Source organism: Silurus aristotelis (genome assembly GCF_946808225.1).
Source record: "Silurus aristotelis genome assembly, chromosome: 7".
NCBI lineage: Eukaryota > Metazoa > Chordata > Actinopteri > Siluriformes > Siluridae > Silurus > Silurus aristotelis.
Window position 1 is genome coordinate 9329636 of NC_139580.1, and position 20927 is coordinate 9350562.

A 20927-nucleotide genomic window follows, 5' to 3' on the forward strand; every position below is an offset into this window, starting at 1 on the left:
CAGATATACATGTACATGGACATCTGGGAACTGAGGAGACCAGATGTCCATGTACATGTACATGGACAGAAGATGCTACACAGTTGTAAACATGGCCCTGTCCAAAAGTTTTTGAGACCTGTTGCACCAATGAATATATATCCCCAGTTTAAACATTTTCTATGTTTTTTTTTGTTTGTTTGTTTATTTTATTGTGAATAGAATATGTGAGTTCTAGGAGGAACACTGTACTGTATTTTCTGTTAACTGAAGTTCTTGACCTGTATCTGCATGATTTTATACATAGTGCTGGTATATAGATTTTATAAATATGCAGGTATATGGGTGTTCCTATTACAGTGACCAGTGAGGGGAGATCAGAGTTGTCAATCTGGTGTTCGTAGCCAAAGTTGGCCCATGTTGACTTTTCATTTGGGTAGTCCTGAAATATACAGTATCTAACAAAATCAGTACACACCCCACATTATATTCTCAAGGGACAATATTATAGAAATTAAACTTGATATATTTTAGTGTAGTCAATGTGCAGTGTGTATAGCAGTAAATATGTTCTATCCCTGAAAATAACTCAACATACAGCCATTATAATCAAAATAGCAGGCAACATAAGTAAGTACACCCTAAGTGATAACAGCTGTACGTCATTTAACCGTGCAAAGTCACACGTTCTATTCGTCATGTTCATGTTTTTGTCTGCTTGACAAGACCATACAAATTTGTGTATCTTGTATTAGAGCAGTTAAAATTTGGTGCTTTAAGTACAATTTTCTCATACTGACCAATTAATGTTCAACATGGCACCTCACTGACTCTAAGGATTTTAGAATTAGAATTGTTTTAACAGTCAGTAGGGAATCAGCCTGCTTTTGCCATTGAATTCCACTAGAGGGCACTAACCGAATACTTAGAATTCACCGAATCCATGGATTCAAGAAATCCCACTCACAAGTCTTAACTTGATCTTAACAACAACTTAGAACAACTAAATGTTGTAATTGACGATTTGTATATATACTGTATATAGTATAAATATATAATATATACAGTATATAATATATACTGTATATATTATATATTTATACTGAAAAATACACTGGAAAAAACCTGAGCTAGAACTGTTCCTGATTGGGTAAGAAATCGATCCCTGATCGTATCCCTAAACTTTAAAATTTGTACTTTTTCTTCTTTGCTTATCTTAATTTTTGTCACAATCTTCGCTTTCTGGCTTCGATTCGCCATCTAGCAGTGGCGTCTCGAGCTCGTACCTCAAGTTTTTGCTTACATATCAAAGCAAAAAATCGACTGAGTGACCGCTCGTATCTCAAAAAACTTGTATGTTAAGGCACTCGTATGTCGAGGTACCACTGTATGTATGTATATATATATATATATATATATATATATATATATATATATATATATATATATATATATATATATATATATATATATACAGTGAGGAAAATAAGTATTTGAACACCCTGCTATTTTGCAAGTTCTCCCACTTAGAAATCATGGAGGGGTCTGAAATTGTCATCGTAGGTGCATGTCCACTGTGAGAGACATAATCTAAAAAAAAAAATCCAGAAATCACAATATATGATTTTTAAACTATTTATTTGTATGATACAGCTGCAAATAAGTATTTGAACACCTGTCTATCAGCTAGAATTCTGAACCTCAAAGACCTGTTAGTCTGCCTTTAAAATGTCCACCTCCACTACATTTATTATTCTAAATTAGATGCACCTGTTTGAGGTCGTTAGCTGCGTAAAGACACCTGTCCACCCCATACAATCAGTAAGAATCCAACTACTAACATGGCCAAGACCAAAGAGCTGTCCAAAGACTATAGAGACAAAATTGTACACCTCCACAAGGCTGGAAAGCGCTACGGGGAAATTGCCAAGCAGCTTGGTGAAAAAAGGTCCACTGTTGGAGCAATCATTAGAAAATAGAAGAAGCTAAACATGACTGTCAATCTCCCTCAGACTGGGACTCCATGCAAGATCTCACCAGGTGGGGTCTCAATGATCCTAAGGAAGGTGAGAAATCAGCCCAGAACTACACGGGAGGAGCTGGTCAATGACCTAAAAAGAGCTGGGACCACCGTTTCCAAGGTTACTGTTGGTAATACACTAAGATGTTATGGTTTGAAATCATGCATGGCACGGATGGTTCCCCTGCTTAAACCAGCACATGTCCAGGCACGTCTTAAGTTTGCCAATGACCATTTGGATGATCCAGAGGAGTCATGGGAGAAAGTCATGTGGTCAGATGAGACCAAAATAGAACTTTTGGGTCATAATTCCACTAAACGTGTTTGGAGGAAGAAGAATGATGAGTACCATCCCAAGAACACCATCCCTACTGTGAAGCATGGGGGTGGTAGCATCATGCTTTGGGGGGTTTTTCTGCACATGGGACAGGGCGACTGCACTGTATTAAGGAGAGGATGACCGGGGCCATGTATTGCGAGATTTTGGGGAACAACCTCCTTCCCTCAGTTAGAGCATTGAAGATGGGTCGAGGCTGGGTCTTCCAACATGACAATGACCCGAAGCACACAGCCAGGATAACCAAGGAGTGGCTCTGTAAGAAGCATATCAAGGTTCTGGCGTGGCCTAGCCAGTCTCCAGACCTAAACCCAATAGAGAATCTTTGGAGGGAGCTCAAACTCCGTGTTTTTCAGCGACAGGCCAGAAACCTGACTGATGTAGAGAAGATCTGTGTGGAGGATTGGGCCAAAATCCCTCCTGCAGTGTGTGCAAACCTGGTGAAAAACTACAGGAAACGTTTGACCTCTGTAATTGCAAACAAAGGCTACTGTACCAAATATTAACATTGACTTTCTCAGGTGTTCAAATACTTATTTGCAGCTGTATCATACAAACAAATAGTTAAAAAAAATCATACATTGTGATTTCTGGATATTTTTTTTAGATTATGTCTCTCACAGTGGACATGCACCTACGATGACAATTTCAGACCCCTCCATGATTTCTAAGTGCTTAAAGCTTTGTATCAGGACCTGCTGATTAGGCACAAAAAGGTTGTGTTGGCTTATCTGTGGGCAGAGAAAGAGTTAGTGAGACATCAGCACTGACAGAATTCAGCTGCTAATTATAAAGACAACGTGTTCTCGTAGTTAGTGACTACGTATACATATTTGTATTTGGGTGAAATACAAATATAACATATATTTGTGATAAATGTGAATGTGAAAATGGTTTATCAGTTAAAAATGTGTGTTCTAAAAGTTAGAGTTGATTAAAGGAAGTTTCATATACCCTCCTGTATTGAAAAATGCAGATGGCATCCCGAAGATCGATTTTATCATTTAATTACAGTTTTTTTTAGTTGCTTTGCACCATTTCACAAATCATCCTTAATATCTGCAAACTATTAAGTGCATTCTTAAAACTATTTGTACAAACATCAGAAAACATTGGATTTCTTAAAAAAGCCTGTACTTTTCTCCAAATTCTTAGTTAATCTCTCAAATGTAAGTATTTGTGTCAATGAACATCTCATTCCCTTGAGAATGAAAAAGTCCCTTTGTCATTGTTCACAAACAAAATTCATCAAAATGTTTAGTCATGATATCAGTATGATGGTGCACAGTTTCAGAATTTCTTGATATTAACTATGGTTTGGATCACAGTGACTGAAAATGCACAAAATTTGACTTTCCTCTGTATGGTATATATGAATTTGAGCAGCACAAATTAATTTATTCGATTGCATATTTTATTAAAATTGATTGCAAGAGACCTGACAGGATTCATACTTTTACTGTACTATACCAGTGTTCGTTTGTTTCTTAGTTGTTTATCCATTTTCAGAATGTATAATATTATGTTTTGCTCTGTCTGTATACACTCTCCAATTAAAGGTTCACAAGATTCACCTTTGACCTGTTTTAGAGAACTAGTTGATTATTGTTTGATCTGATGCCGTTCACTCGCCTTCATTAGTGACATTCAAGATTCATCTGCACAATTCATCAATTCAACACATTTACAAAAAAACAGCAGACAATTGTACACAATCTATTAAATAAATGTACAAACACATTCACAATTTGATCAAAGCAACAAGAAATGTTCTTATGATGAGCACAAATGATTAAATGATGTGGTGATGCAGTGCAATTTGTCTTTCAGTGACAACAGCCCACTTCCACTGCCATTCACCCTACTACTCTGCCCAGGTGACCAGTGGAGGCAAGGCATTCAGTGTCCGCCTCAAGCCAGAAAGGAAAGTGCTAGCAATCTTAGGTTGTTCTTTGATACCAGTAGCACTGCAATTTTCCCACCAGCTAAGGACATTTCTTCACTTTCCACACATCAACAGTAACTAATGGATCATGTAGGGGATTTTAAGCTTGAGGTGATTGGAGCAGTATATGCCTTCTCATGGGAAAATTTGATTAAACTAGTATTTGTAACTGTAATTGTGAGACACGTAGAGCAAGAGGCATTAGGGGAATTGAAAGATGCTGGCATCCCTTAACTCGTGTTTAAAAGACAAAATCTGTGAAATTCACAAGTTTAGTCAAAACAGTGATTCAGAATGACACGTAGCACATACCACTAACATAATAAATGTAAATCCAGTAGCAGAAACTACAGAGCAGAATAAGCTGCAAGAATAAATTGACATTGTACAGTTAGCTTTGTGGAATGTGATAGAGCAAAACAGAGAGCAGTTAACCATACAAAACAACCCACAGGTACACAACACTACCTAAGCACTATACAAGGTCCTCCTACTTTGCAAAATCAAAATGTACAGCCAGACACAAACAAATAGTTGCAGCTAGTGACACACAGGCTAGTCATGTCCCCCTGGAGCAGAGAATTGAAGATATCAGGATAGTTCGGTGAACCTGGACAAAAAGAAAAGCTCGCCTTTTCAAGTTTGTCCCATCAAATTGAACATGGATTAAGCAGGGGAGTTTCAGAGTTCGAAATAGTTCACACAGTGATAAGAGATAAGTGATAAGAGCAATCGCACAAGGCATACAACTGCGTAAATACTTGGAGGAAAAACCAAATCTAACCCTGCCTGTATTGAGACGTATATTGAGAGCACACTACCAAGAAACTATACAAACAGCTTATCTCTGGGGCACAAAGTGGTAAAGAGACTCCACAATGTTTCCTCGTGCAGTGTCTTGACTTGCAAGAAAAGATCCTGTATGCATCTCAGAAAGCAGAATCCAGATTGACCCAAATCTAATCCAGAGAATGTTTCTTCACACTGTCCTGCAAAACAACAGTATCAGAAGTGATCTGCAACCTTACTTGACTAAAATTGATGTGAGTGATGAACTCTTTGATAAAGTTAATATTGCTTGTGCCAACGAAACAGAATGGCAAGGCAAGAAGAAGCTTTTAACTCAACAAAACCCCAAGCTACACTCAGTAGAAGAGTGAAGTCTCTGCTGAAAAGAAAGAAATGATATGTCATAAAAGCAGAGAGAAACGTGAGCCTGACATCTTGAGTGAATTAAAGGAAATGCGAACAGAAATAGCGTTGCTGAAAGACCTCAGTGTAGAGGTTTCTCAGATTAAGGAGTCCATTAAACAAACACAGGTCATGCCTACACAGTGCTCTACTCGTGTGAGAAATCCTGTCATGTCCCTGCCTTAATCTGCATATCCATCCTAAGGTTATGTACAGCCTTATAGCAGGAGGGGGGAAGCAAGACAACCAACAAGAACCAAGAAACGAATGAACACTTGTATAGTACAGTAAAAGTATGAATCCTGCTAGGTTTCTTGCAATCAATATAAATCAAATATGCAATCAAATAAACTATTTTGTGCTGTTGAAATTCATAGATGCCTTACAGGGGGAATTCAAATTTTGTGCATTTTCAATCACTGTAACCCAAACTGTAGTTTATATCAGGAAATACTGAGACTGTGCACCGTCATACTGAGAACATGACTAAACATTTTGATGATTTTCTTAGAAACAATGACAAAGGGACTTTTTATTCTGATGGCAATATTTAGTTTATTGACACAAATACTTACTTTTAAGCAATGAACTAAGGATTTTCTGGAAAGTACAGACTTTTGGAAGAAATCCAATGTATTGTGCTGTTTGTACAAATTGTTTTGAGAATGCACTTACTGGTTTGCAAATATTAAGGATGATTAGAAAAATGCCCCAAAGCAGCTGAGAAAAACTGCAACTGTGTGAATGTTAATGTAATAGTTTAGTTGTTTTTGAAGCAAGGTTCTATGAGGTACTTGTTCCTAGTCAGTGAGTTAACCAAAGAAGACAGCACTCTGCACTCTTCTAATCTACAGGAGCAGTGCGCTTGCAGGGACATGTAGCCTGAGAGCTACAGTGCCGAGCATAGAAACAGAAACACAGCAAAAAAAAAAAAGACTTCTTTAAAGTCAAGTCAAGTCAAGTTTATTTCTATAGCGCTTTTCACAACAGACATTGTCTCAAAGCAGCTTTACAGAAATCAACAGTCAAGGTGAATGGTGCTTTTTTTCCTTGATGAGCAACCCGTGGCGACTGTGGCAAGGAAAAACTCCCTTAGATGTAATGAGGAAGAAACCTTGAGAGGAACCAGACTCAAAATGGGAACCCATCCTTTTAGGGAGATAAAAATGTTTTTTTTTGTTGCTGTCTACCAGCTCAGTGTATCTCTATGCTTTTCTAAACAGAGAGAGTGTTGAGCACTGTGTGCTGCAGGTAATACACTAGTTAGGCAGAAATACCTCATGCAAGCCCACTTCAAACCTTGCAAAAGATTGTAAATTGTTTCTTAAATTAAAAACAACTAGTTTGACATTTATATCTCCTCATCATCTTTTAACTACTAGCACCCCCCCCCCCCCCGATGTTAAAAAAGTAACTTTTATTCTGTTAAAAAGTTAAAAGTTGTAACCCTTACCCTATTTTTTTACTTTTACTTAAGTAGATTTTTAGACCAGTAAATTTAGCAAAATTACTCATACTTAAGTAAAATGTAATTTCAGTACCAACACTTTTACTTGATTCGAATATTTTCTATACCTCTGCTCATGCTATGCATTTTATACTCGTAGTTTCCTTTCTTTGGATTTCCCATCACAGTTATGTTTTGAAGGAGCTTTCCCTACCTGAAAGCAGATCTCATCTTAGCCTATTTAGACTGACTCTGGAGGAGATTTAGGATTTCTGGTCTCCCTAGTCGAAAGCAGCATCTCCTCTTACTATCAGTAAAAAGCAGATCTCATTGTTTATCCACAACTTCTTATTGGCGAATGTATTAACATTAGTGACAAAGACTGTCCTCTGTATCACTAGACACTTTTTTACAGTCATTCTGAATTATGTTAGCATAAGAGCTAGCATAAGAGCTGGCAAGGATTTATTTTTCATAAAAATCTGAGTTTTGGTTGCTTCACATGCAGACATTCAAATATTTGTTTCAGAACCACGCTATTGCTGTTCAGGCTGTATGCTTTGAATAAACATTGTGCAGAAAAATTGTCTGGACCAGATTTTCTTAAGAGGCTTCTCTGTATTTGGCTGCATTATTCTTTTAATCAAGTATGACTATTGAGGAGAATACTAATTAAGGAGAATACAAGGGTGCTTCTCGGCAGCATGGGCAAGGAGGCCCATGCTGCCGAGAAGCACCCTCATAGCATGATGATGCCATCATAGCCATGCTTCATTAGAGGAATGGTATTAGCAGTTGATAAGCAATACCTGTTTTTTTGTCAGATTTTAATAGTATTTATTTTGAAAATAAATGTTTGTTTTTGTTTGTTTGTTTTCTGGCAAATCATTTCTGTTTTCTAAGAAAATAATTATCTGCCAGATAATTTAGACTTAAACATGGCAAGCTTAATTTGGGCAGGAAGCAGAAATGTGCAAAAGATAAGCATCATAAGCATCACTTTCATAAATACCAATGCCACAGATTGTGTATCACTCAGCAGACTTGTTTATAAAATGCTGATGCATGGTTTATATGTTTTAGCACAGTAGCCTGTTTACTGCAAGTGCGCATTGTAATGTCAGGGCAGCAATTAATGATTCATTAAACAAATGTGCAAAGCGTCTGCTATGTTTATCTGATCTTTATTAATGTACGCAGAAATACCATGTTTTATCTCTGTGGGTATTCTTTCCCAGTCTACGTTGCAACCGTTTGCTGAAGTGAAAGCATGTAAAAAATTGCAGATGCTTGTGCATTTGGCATTTACACTAATTAAAGTATACTGTGTCTACAGAGGGATTGAGAGTATTTTTTTTTGTGGCCATCCATATGCACCCAATAACCCATACTTGAGCAAAGAAGCAAAATATACTGTAGATGTCACATTATCGAAGCAATGTCAAATCTTCTTGGGTGAGGCTGTTAAAATAATAATAGAAATTGCTTAGTTTCTTTTATTCTCCTGGCAAATCCTCTGAAGTTAAAGCAGCCTTGATGGGGCACATCTGTGAATTGCTATCTTTAGGTTTCTTAATAGATGATTAATATGGATTAAAGTCTGAGTTTTGCCTGGGCCACTTAAAGTCATTTAGAAAGTTGTCCCAAAGCCACTTCACTGTTGTGCTTGCTGTATGCTTTGGAACATTGTTGTGCTGAAAAACCTCCTGAAGTAGATTTTCATCAAGGTTTTCTTTGTATTTGGCTGTAATCATCCTAACCTCAAGTTCCTGCGCATGGTGATATATATGTATGTATCTGCACTGTACCAGTCAAAAGTTTGGACAAATTATTAAATATTTTTCTTTTCATGATTTTTTTTATTATTTTCAACATTGTATTTTAATACTGAAGACGTTGAAACAAAAAAAAAAAAAAAATTAATCGATTCTTCAATGTGGACACCTTTTGCTTTGATGACAGTTTTGCACTGGCATTTGCTCATTCAGCCTCATGAGTTAACTGGGTGGTTTTTCAACAATCGTGAAGGAGTTCCCTGAGGTCTTGAGTACTTGTTGGCTGCTTTTCAAAAATCTACAGGACTCACTGCTCTCCCCTTCGGCCACTGTACTCAATCTTGGGGTATTCATTCACAATCAACTGTCCTTTTCCTCACGTTATTAATGTGATTATAAAGGATTTGACCATTTTATTCAACAGGTTGTTTATGTGCTTGCTTGGTCTCTTGTCATTTTGAGACTGGACTACTGCGTTTCTCTGCTAGCTGGTTTACCTCTGAATGCAATTCGTCCTCTGCAAAATATTCCAAAATTTAATTCATCATCATCATTATCATCATCTTCTCCCGCTTATCCGAGGCTGGGTCGCGGGGGCAGCAGTCTAAGCAGAGATGCCCAGACTTCCCTCTCCCTAGACACTTCTTCCAGCTCTTCCGGGGGGACACCGAGGCGTGGGACCTCCCAGTGGGACGCGCCCGGAACACCTTCCCGGAAAGGCGTCCAGGAGGCATCCGGAACAGATGCCCGAGCCACCTCAGCTGACCCCTTTTGATGTGGAGGAGCAGCGGCTCTATTTGAGCTCCTCCCGAGTGACCGAGCTTCTCACCCTATCTTTAAGGAATCGCCCAGCCACCCTGCGGAGAAAGCTCATTTCGGCCGCCTGTATCCGGGATCTTGTCCTTTCGGTCATGACCCAGAGCTCATGACCATAGGTGAGAGTAGGAACGTAGATTGACCGGTAAATCGAGAGTTTCTGCACTTAAAAAGTATTTGTAGCCCATTTTAACTAATAAATACAGCGCAAATTACCGTAATGTAAACATAATTTAACACTACCCATGTGGTAGTGGTTGATTGCGAGTGTGAGATGCACACCATGCTCATAACCTTCTTGGTTTCAGTGGTAATTCTTTTTACTTTCGTCTTTACAGCATCATCACTGATTTTCTTGGGAGACAATCTTCAAGATTTCTAGTGAAATAAAAATATAACACTAAAAAAAAGTTAAGTTTTTGCTGCACTGAAGTACGAGAGCGACCTAAGCGACTAATGCTTCCCTCGGCCGAAAACGGGGAACCGGCAGCCTGGGTTTGCTCGTGCCTTCGAAATTTGCTCGTGAAATAGGGAAACATTTTGCAAGCAAGTTTACTCTTATCTCTGTTTGCTCATACTATTAGTTGCTCGTGCAACAGGGTTTTACTGTAATGTGGTGATAAAAATTAATAAGATGTTCTTTAGTGTAAGTTCTAGTCCCTACTGAGCAAGCCGACTCTGGCATTGAAAAACTCCCCGAGATGGCATAAAGAAGAAACCTTGAGAGGAACCAGACTCAAGACCATGAAGGCCTGACACAAACAGTCTCGTCTGAACAGTCAATGTTCAAATATGTCTGCCGCTTGAACTTAGAAACGCATTTGTGTAAATCGAATCTGAGGCAGGTAATTCTAATAAAATTATCCTCTGCAGCAACTTCCTTTCCTGGGATGTCCTCATGAGCACCTGTATCGTCATAGCATTTGATGGTTTCGGCAAATGCACTTGGGGAAAGATTTACAGTTCTTGGAATTTTTGGATTGATTGAACTTAATTTCTCAAAGTAATAATTGATTGTCATTTTTCCTCACTTAACTGAGTGTTTTTTGACATTATATGAATTTGTATAATTGTTGAAGTAGTACGGTATGTGGTGGGCCATGTTGTGCTGTGACCAAGTAAAATTTTTGTCCTCTGTCAGCTATTGTGAAATAAAAACATACTATTAAATCTACACTAATATATCTGAGCTTGTGAAGTTTGCTACAGATTTTAAGCTTTGACTAGTGCGCTCTCTGACCATCTAATTAAAGACCATAAAAAGCCGATGTCATTGGACGCCTTCTTTAGGGCCTTGGAGTCAGCAAAAAGAAAACTGATTGGTTAAAGGAACAGCTTCAAGCAATATGCATTGTGAACTACAGGACGCCTGCAGTAATCACTATGAAAGCTCAAGGCAGACAAATACCATCGGCCCCAGCAACACGTGAGGTGACAGCTGAAATCTGATTGAATGGAAACTCTAACCTAAACACTTAAATACACCCTACTACATAATAAAAAAATTATCACCTCTATAGAAGTCGAAGTTTTAGCAGTTTGCTGGTCTGGAGCTTTTAGTTGTGTATTAACACAACACTAAAAAGAGAAAAGACATTAGCAATGACCTTAGAGAAGCAATTCTTGTTGACAATCAATATGAGAAGGGTTATAAGGTCATTTGCATGCAATTAAAATCCATCATTCTACAGTGAGAAAGATTATTCACAAGTGGAAAACATTCAAGACAGCTACAAATTTTCCCATTATTGGATGTCCCAATTCTATGCTCAAAGAAATTGCAAAAAAAAAAGAGGCCTCAGTTAACATATTAAATCCTAAACAAGCATCTACAGGCCTAAGTTAACATGTTAAATATTAAAGTTTATGACAAAAATAATTTTAAATTTACAAGTATGGATTGTTTGGAATAGTTGCAAGAAGAAATCCAATTGGCAGCATTGCTTAGGTTTGCAAAAGACATAATCAAAGTGTAGATGTTTGGCCATAATGCACATCCAAACACAACATATTAACACAAATACCTCATACCAACTGTCAATCACTGTAGTGGAGGGGTGAAGATTTGTGCTTGTTTTACAGCCACTGGACCTCGGCAACTTGAAGTCATTGAGTCAACCATTAGCTCTTATGTATACCAAAGCACTCTAAATTCAAATAAGAGGACATCTATCTGACAGCTAAAGCTTGGCCGAAGTTGGGAATTGCAGGAATGTCCAATATTTTTCACAAAACGCTGGTTTTAATTTCAACCAATCAAGGGACACATCTGATTGATAAAAATCATTGAATTTAAACTGGTAGAATTTGGTGTGGACTTGCTTAGTTGAAATGAAAACCTGCACCCACACTGGCACTTTGTGGAAAAAAATGGACACCCCTGGGGTAATGCAACAGGACAATGATCAACAACAGAATGACTAAAAAAAGAACAGAATCAAGGTGTTCCAATGACCAGTCAAAGAACAGACTTCAAACTGATTAAACTACTGTGGCAGGACCTTAAGAAAGCTGTGCATAAACCAATGAACTGAAACCCCTATAAACTGAAGCAACATTGTAATGAAGACTGGGCCTATATTCTTCCATAATGATTTAAGGAACTGGTAAAGTCAAACAGAATAGGATTTTTTCAAAACCCTGCTAAGGACCAGTTGATTTTTTTTATTATGAAACACAAGAAATCTAGAATTGCTACAGTATGCTCCATCCACGGGCTTCTTGTAACTGCCCAATTAATGAAGCATGCATGTTGGCCTACAAACATAAGAATAGACCTATTGCAACCTACCTTAAAAATCTTAGCAATATCCATTCTGTAGCACCCTTCCTAGATCATCTGCCAAATACAGTACTTGTAAATGTGCTCCTATGGTAATCTTTGAATCCACTGCATCCCTGACCCAGATTGAAATTAGTGCAAAAAAAAAGTTACTGTGTTAATGTGCAACGTAAGAGAACAGAACATAGTTAAACTGAAAAGTGGATGTGCACTTGTGATACTTATAGACTGCTTATCCACTAGCCCAAGTCACTTTTGTAAAGAATTTTAAAGAATTATTTTGATGAAGTGTGCCAGTTGTTCTGGAGGGTGCGGTATGTATCACAACACTTTTTGTGGCATTCCAGCCAACATGCCTAAAGATAATCAAAATATAATAAAAAAAATATTAAACATTTATTTCTTTTTTTAATAAAAAAAAAATTTACAAATCTGGAAGCAGGAAGCAAGAAACTGGTGTGTTCAGTTGCTTATCTAGGACAATGTAAGATAACAAAGCTAACAATTTATGCCAAACTATGCTAGAGAATGAACAGTTACAATGAGGATGTCAGCATTTTCACTTTTCTTGAAGCTGCCTTGGCATTGCTTTTTTTTCTGCAAGCAGTTGTGGTTAAAGTTGCAGCTACTGAGATACTCTATCAATCTATCACTAGGGCTAAACCAAATGATGGCTTCCTGACAAAAGTTTGGCTAACAGTCAATTTGTTCTTCTTCATGTGCGTACGCTGATGAATGATAATCAACTGTAAATTACAGAGTCTTAACGGCACTACTTATTTACAGTGACAGCCACAACAATTCAGAAAAGGATAAAGCTTACAGAGAGCAGGGTATGATTGCTAAAAATGATGACTAAAGTGTAAAAAAATGCTTCTCAAAGATTTGTGGGCAAAAAAATTCCAGGATTGCAGATCCTTCACTACAACAGCTATGAAAGACACTTTCACCTTTTAAAGTATGTCATTTGTGTTCTCCTGTTTGAAGGTCTAGTTTGACCATTTTTATTTAGATATTCCTATACATAAATTTAAATGAGGATCTATTGTAAAATATGAATCTACATTTTCATAGATATCATATTTCTTCAGTAAATGCTTTTTAATAAATTCTTTGCATATCATTTAATGATGAATGTGTCATCATTTAATGATGAATGGTGTGGATGGGAAGAGAAATGGTGTAGGGGTGATTCTGAAGGAAGAGTACAGTAAGAGTGTAGTGGAGGTGAAGAGAGTTTCTGATAGGGTGATGATCGTGAAGGTGGAAGTTGAAGGGATGATGATAAATGTCATCAGTGCCTATGCTCCACAAGTTGGCTGTGAGATGGAGGAGAAAGAAAGATTCTGGAGTGAATTAGATGAAGTGGTAGATGGTGTACCTAGAAAAGAATGATTGGTGATTGGGGCAGACTTTAATGGGCATGTAGGTGAAGGGAACAGAGGTGATGAGGAGGTGATGGGTAGGTATGGTTTTAAGGAGAGGAATGTGGAAGGGCAGATGGTGGTAGATTTTGCTAAAAGAATGGAAATGGCAGTGGTGAACACGTATTTTAAGAAGAAGGAGGATCATAGGGTGACGTATAAGAGTGGAGGAAGGTGCACACAGGTGGATTATCTTCTGTGTAGGAGATGCAACCTGAAGGAGATTGGAGACTGTAAGGTGTTGGCGGGGGACAGTGTAGCTAGACAGCATCGGATGGTGGTCTGTAGGATGGTTTTGGAGGCGAAGAAGAAGAGGAGGAAAGTAAGGTTTGAAAGAAGAATAAGATGGTGGAAACTGAAGGAGGAAGAGTGTAGTGTGAGGTTCAGGGAAGAGGTCAGACAGGGGCTTGGTGGTGGTGAAGAGGTGCCGGATGATTGGGCAACTACTGCAGGAGTGATGAGGGAGGCAGCTAGAAAAGTACTTGGTGTGACATCTGGAAATAGAAAGCAAGACAAGGAGACGTGGTGGTGGAATGAGGAAGTGCAGGAGAGCATTAGGGGAAAGAGATTGGCAAAACAGAAGTGGGATCGACAGAGTGATGAGAAAAGTAGGCAGGAGTACAAGGAGCTGCGGCAGCAGGTTAAAAGGGATGTGGCGAAAGCCAAGGAAAAGGCATATGAGGAACTGTATAAGAGGTTGGGCACTAAGGAAGGAGAAAAGGATTTATACCGATTGGCCAAGCAGAGGGACCGAGCTGGGAAGGATGTACTGCAAGTTAGAGCAATAAAGGATGGAGAGGGAAATGTGTTGACTAGTGAGGAGAGTGTGTTGAGAAGATGGAGGGAGTATTTTGAGCAGCTGATGAATGAGGAAAATCAGAGAGAGAGAAGGTTGGAGGAGGTGGAGTTGGTGAAGCAGGATGTAGATAGGATTAGTAAGGAGGAAGTGAGAGCAGCGATTAAGAGGATGAAGAATGGAAAGTCGGTTGGACCAGATGACATACCGGTAGAAGCCTGGAGATGTTTAGGAGAGATGGCAGTGGAGTTTTTAACCAGATTGTTTAACAGGATTCTGGAAGGGGAGAGGATGCCTGAGGAATGGAGAAGGAGTGTGCTGGTTCCGATCTTTAAGCATAAGGGAGATGTGCAGACCTGCAGTAACTACAGGGGAATTAAGTTGATCAGTCACACCATGAAGTTATGGGAAAGAGTAGTGGAAGCCAGGCTGAGAGAAGAGGTGACCATCTGTGAGCAACAGTATGGTTTCATGCCGAGGAAGAGCACCACAGATGCCTTATTTGCTTTGAGGATGTTGATGGAGAAGTATAGAGAAGGACAGAAGGAGCTGCATTGTGTATTTGTGGATTTAGAGAAAGCGTACGATAGGGTGCCGAGAGAGGAGTTGTGGTATTGTATGAGTAAGTCAGGTGTGTCAGAGAAGTATGTGAGGGTGGTGCAGGACATGTATGAGGACAGTGTGACGGCAGTAAAGTGTGCAGTAGGTACGACAGACTGGTTCAGGGTGAAGGTTGGACTGCATCAAGGATCGGCCCTGAGCCCTTTCCTGTTTGCAGTGGTGATGGACAGGTTGACGGACGAGGTCAGACAGGAGTCTCCCTGGACTATGATGTTTGCAGATGATATTGTGATTTGTGGTGAGAGTAGAGAGCAGGTTGAGAAGAGCCTGGAGAGGTGGAGATATGCGCTGGAGAGAAGGGGAATGAAAGTCAGTAGGAGTAAGACAGAGTACATGTGTGTGAATGAGAGGGAGGGCAGTGGAGTGATGCGGTTGCAGGGAGAAGAGGTGGAGAAGATGGAGGAGTTCAGGTACCTGGGGTCAACAGTGCAAAGTAATGGAGAGTGTGTTAGGGAAGTGAAGAAAAGAGTGCAGGCAGGGTGGAGTGGGTGGAGAAGAGTGACAGGAGTGATTTGTGATAGAAGAGTATCTGCAAGAATGAAAGGGAAAGTTTATAGGACTGTGGTGAGACCTGCGATGTTGTATGGATTAGAGACAGTGGCATTGAGTAAAAGACAGGAGGTGGAGCTGGAGGTAGCAGAGCTGAAGATGTTAAGGTTTTCGTTGGGAGTGACGAGGATGGACAAGATTAGAAATGAGTTTATTAGAGGGACAGCACATGTAGGATGTTTTGGTGACAAGGTGAGGGAGGCGAGATTGAGATGGTTTGGACATGTGCAGAGAAGGGACATGAATTATATTGGTAGAAAAATGCTGAAGATGGAGCCACCAGGTAGGAGGAAAAGAGGAAGGCCAAGGAGGAGGTTCATGGATGTGGTGAGGGAAGACATGCAGGTAGTTGGTGTAAAAGAGGCAGATATAGAGGACAGGGTGGTATGGAGACGGATGATCCGCTGTGGCGACCCCTAATGGGAGCAGCCGAAAGAAGAAGAAGTGTCCCATCTTAATATGTATTTGTCAAGTCAAGCCTGATTCTACTGGAAACGCCATGGTTTACAAACATGGCTACCCTGGACTACACTTCCCGTAACACACAAACTCTTTCACGTTAACAATCAATGGATTTTAGTATTTTTTTTTATCACACCTGTACACAATTACACCTGTGCTTATGTAAACAGATTATGAACATTCAGATAGTTGTGAAGTAATCTTTGTGGATTTAGAATTTTTTTAGTGTGTATTTGTGTGTGTATATGTGTGTGTGTGTGTGTGTGTGTGTGTGTGTGTGGTTGTGTGTATGTGTGTGTGTGTGAGAGAGAGAGAGAGAGAGAGAGAGAGAGAGAGAGAGAGAGAGAGAGAGAGAGAGAGAATGCATGACAATGACTGTACAACTATTATTAATATCTCACACTTATTAGTACTATTAAAAAGAGAGTCAGTAGTTTTAAGCACTTGAAGATGCCACCCATTTCCACTGTTAACCATGTTCTCGGCCCAACGTTTTAAGTTGTGAGTGTATGAACGAGGTCTACTCTGCTTCAGCTGTCTTGTTCCGTCTCCTCCAGAGTTGACTGTTAGACAGTCAGAGTTCTCTCCATGGAACGGAGGCTCAGTTTAATACCATGCTATTCTATTGATTGTAGCCTATTTCATTTTCAATGTGTAAAGCTTTCTGGCACTACAATGAGGGTGATGCTGCCTGATTGGCTAAAAATAAAGTCGGGATTGCCGAAAAAAAGGTTGGAATTTGGCAAACATTATATTTATTTAGCGGAATAATACTTCCATAATGGTTAAATGTGTTTAGCGGGTCAGTAATATTCGTCTGTGTAGTAACACAGTGCTCCTTGTGTAGTTAAATGGACTAAACGAAGCATAAAGCACAAAATAATTTGCCTTCAAGCATTTTTGTATTCAAATTACTTGAGTTAATCTGGGAATCATTTCATCCCATATATCCCCCTATATATATACAGTGAGGAAAATAAGTATTTGAACACCCTGCTATTTTGCAAGTTCTCCCACTTAGAAATCATGGAGGGGTCTGAAATTGTCATCGTAGGTGCATGTCCACTGTGAGAGACATAATCTAAAAAAAAAAATCCAGAAATCACAATATATGATTTTTAAACTATTTATTTGTATGATACAGCTGCAAATAAGTATTTGAACACCTGTCTATCAGCTAGAATTCAGACCCTCAAAGACCTGTTAGTCTGCCTTTAAAATGTCCACCTCTACTACATTTATTATCCTAAATTAGATGCACCTGTTTGAGGTCATTAGCTGCATAAATAAACCTGTCCACCCCATACAATCAGTAAGAATCCAACTACTAACATTGCCAAGACCAAAGAGCTGTCCAAAGACGCTAGAGACAAAATTGTACACCTCCACAAGGCTGGAAAGGGCTACGGGGAAATTGCCAAGCAGCTTGGTGAAAAAAGGTCCACTGTTGGAGCAATCCTTAGAAAATGGAAGAAGCTAAACATGCCTGTCAATCTCCCTCAGACTGGGGCTCCATGCAAGATCTCACCTCGTGGCGTCTCAATGATCCTAAGGAAGGTGGGAAAGCAGCCCAGAACTACATGGGAGGAGCTGGTCAATGACCTAAAAAGAGCTGGGACCACCGTTTCCAAGGTTAGTGTTGGTAATACACTAAGACGTCATGGTTTGAAATCATGCATGGCATGAAAGGTTCCCCTGCTTAAACCAGCACATGTCCAGGCACGTCTTAAATTTGCCATTGACCATTTGGATGATCCAGAGGAGTCATGGGAGAAAGTCATGTGGTCAGATGAGACCAAAATGGAACTTTTGGGTCATAATTCCACTAAACGTGTTTGGAGGAAGAAGAATGATGAGTACCATCCCAAGAACACCATCCCTACTGTGAAGCATGGGGGTGGTAGCATCATGCTTTGGGGGTGTTTTTCTACACATGGGACAGGGCGACTGCACTGTATTAAGGAGAGGATGACCGGGGCCATGTATTGCAAGATTTTGGGGAACAACCTCTTTCCCTCAGTTACAGCATTGAAGATGGGTCAAGGCTGGGTCTTCCAAAATGACAATGACTCCAAGCACACAGCCAGGATAACCAAGGAGTGGCTCTGTAAGAAGCATATCATGGTTCTGGTGTGGCCTAGCCAGTCTCCAGACCTAAACCCAATAGAGAATCTTTGGAGGGAGCTCAAACTCCGTGTTTCTCAGCGACAGGCCTGAAACCTGACTGATCTAGAGAAGATCTGTGTGGAGGAGTGGGCCAAAATCCCTCCTGCAGTGTGTGCAAACCTGGTGAAAAACTACAGGAAACATTTGACCTCTGTAATTGCAAACAAAGGCTAATGTACCAAATATTAACATTGACTTTCTCAGGTGTTCAAATAATTATTTGCAGCTGTATCATACAAATAAATAGTTAAAAAATCATACATTATGATTTCTGGTTTTTCTTTTTTAGATTATGTCTCTCACAGTGGACATGCACCTACGATGACAATTTCACACCCCTCCATGATTTCTAAGTGAGAGAACTTGCAAAATAGCAGGGTGTTCAAATACTTATTTTCCTCACTGTATATATATATATATAATATGTGTGTGTGTGTGTGTGTGTGTGTGTGTGTGTGTGTATACTGTATATATAATGTGTATATGATAACGCATATCATATAGAGCTTTAAATATATTAACAACAACAAATAAAAAACTAATAATACCTTATTCATTTTTATGTAAAGTAAAATGCAATTCAAGCCAATAAGCAGATTTCAGTGACATGAAAATTTCCAAAAAAACATATTCATTTGCCGGAACACTGTACTTGGTGGCATGTGGTTAGATTCAATGCCTTTCTGATTGGTTATCAGAGGCATCGTTATCAAGATATGAGCAGGTGTGTCCATGTGCACTATGCACAATCACATCCTCTCTCAACACTATAAGAAGAGAGTGTTGATAAAGACACAGAGCACTGGACCCACTGAACTCTGACACTTTCTGTCAACTAGATTCAGACAAGCAGCACTATGAAGAGCATCTCGCTTTTGTTCCTGAACCTCGTGGTGGTTATTGCAGCACCTCATGCATCTGCATCAGACGAGCAGAAACTTCAGCGTGTGATTTTAGAAGAAATCATCCACAGTGTGAAAGATGTGAAAGACATCCTAAAAGCAGAGGTAAGATATTAATTAGAGTTTTAATTCAATCGCTGAATATTCGGAATACAGAATCGAGTCACTAATCTGTTAAAATTTTGCAGATTTTTGTTCACAAAGTGATAACGACTGAACACTGCACTGTAAGTAGCAGAAAACAAATTTCTAATATTTCTAACTAAAATCTAATAGTTTCTCATATTAAATTATAATTTTGTTTTGTTTTAATGCAATATTGCAGAATATGAACTTCTGCAAAGCAGGAAACATCCTGTCAGTGTATAAAGCAGAGATGCTCGGACTAAAGGAAAATGACTGGCTGCTGCCCAGGAAACTTGTAGCCTACACCAGGGTGAGTAACTCTGAAATACATCAACCTTTGATTTGTCCTGTAAAAATATAGTTCTTCCTGTAGCTGTGATCCATAGTCCTCATTAATGGGTCACTTTTATTTTATCAATTCAGTCCTCATTGCCTTTAATTTATATAGTGGTAAAAAATTAATGAAGTGTGTGTGTGTGTGTGTGTGTGTGTGTGTGTGTGTGTGTGTGTGTGTGTGTGTGTGTGTGTGTGTGAGTTTATATATATATATATATATATATATATATATATATATATATATATATATATATATATATATATATATATATATATATATATATATATGTTAGAAAATATATGTTGAAAATGTCAAAACTTCACCAAATGAAGGGTTTTCTAATGTAGCCACATATATTAGCAATATAAATATATTTATATATTACTAAAATATATAAATATATATTTTAATACATAAATATATACATTATCTTCATATATTGAATATGTACTGAGCGGGTTTGTGGTATTTTGCCTTTAAAATGCTAAAGTAACAAAATCAATGGTCCTTTTGAATATTAACACTACTAAGACAACTCATGTAACAGAGCAATAACACACTTTATGAGCACTATAGAAAGATATTTGAACATGATGTATGTTTAAATTGAGTGTAACTGTTTTACTTTCAGAAAATTCACTGCCAGGAACCAGCATCAGGGGACCTAATTACACTTCACCAACTTCTGGATAACATACACCAGTGTGCTCAGAAGGAGTATACAAACATTTAATAAGATTTATTAAACCTTCAAGTATTTTAAAGGGCCATAGAACATTGCCATTTTGCAAAATGTTTATAATGTGGCAGTTAGTATTTTTATAAAATTTAAATATGTGCAGAATATAAATACAAATTGTGTTCAAGAAATAAAATCTAATAAAACAAGAGATATGTGTCATGTCTTATAACTGTGGTAATTAGACATCAGAAAAAAGTTCAAAAGTTGATGTACAATGAAAAGAAAAGAAGGAGATTATGGCATTGCAGTATTTACCAATCATTATTTTCCAAAGCAATTATTGTTAAAGAAATATTTTAGGGAACCCCTTAACTCATATCCCGATACAGAGGATTTAGGGCGCCTTGACATTTCAACACCTACTGTAAATACTGCCAGGGACACTAAAATCACTGGGACAACTGGCTTTTCTAGCCATTTGTGTTTCTTTACCAAACTTGTACCACAATATCTGAGGCACACAAGTGTTCAGAAAAGCCAGCTCCATGAACATCTCTATGTTGATCTTGA

The 20927-nt window shown here is 38.6% G+C and overlaps 1 protein-coding gene across 1 annotated transcript; it reads left to right on the forward strand.

The window, feature by feature from the left end:
* The first annotated feature begins 19066 nt into the window (after positions 1-19066).
* On the forward strand, positions 19067-20565 carry LOC310729297 (uncharacterized protein). Its single transcript, XM_083547405.1, has 4 exons — positions 19067-19317; positions 19401-19439; positions 19538-19648; positions 20307-20565. The coding sequence occupies exons 1-4, from the start codon at positions 19168-19170 to the stop codon at positions 20406-20408; spliced, it is 402 nt and encodes a 133-aa protein (XP_083403531.1). The 5' UTR covers positions 19067-19167; the 3' UTR covers positions 20409-20565.
* Positions 20566-20927: the final 362 nt, after the last annotated feature.

Excerpts from the sequence above, each read along its gene's own strand:
- LOC310729297 (XM_083547405.1), top strand. The coding sequence starts at position 19,168 with ATGAAGAGCATCTCGCTTTTGTTCCTGAACCTCGTGGTGGTTATTGCA. Across the intron at positions 19,318-19,400 it reads AAGACATCCTAAAAGCAGAG|ATTTTTGTTCACAAAGTGAT; the intron begins GTAAGATATTAA and ends AAAATTTTGCAG. Across the intron at positions 19,649-20,306 it reads AACTTGTAGCCTACACCAGG|AAAATTCACTGCCAGGAACC; the intron begins GTGAGTAACTCT and ends TTTTACTTTCAG.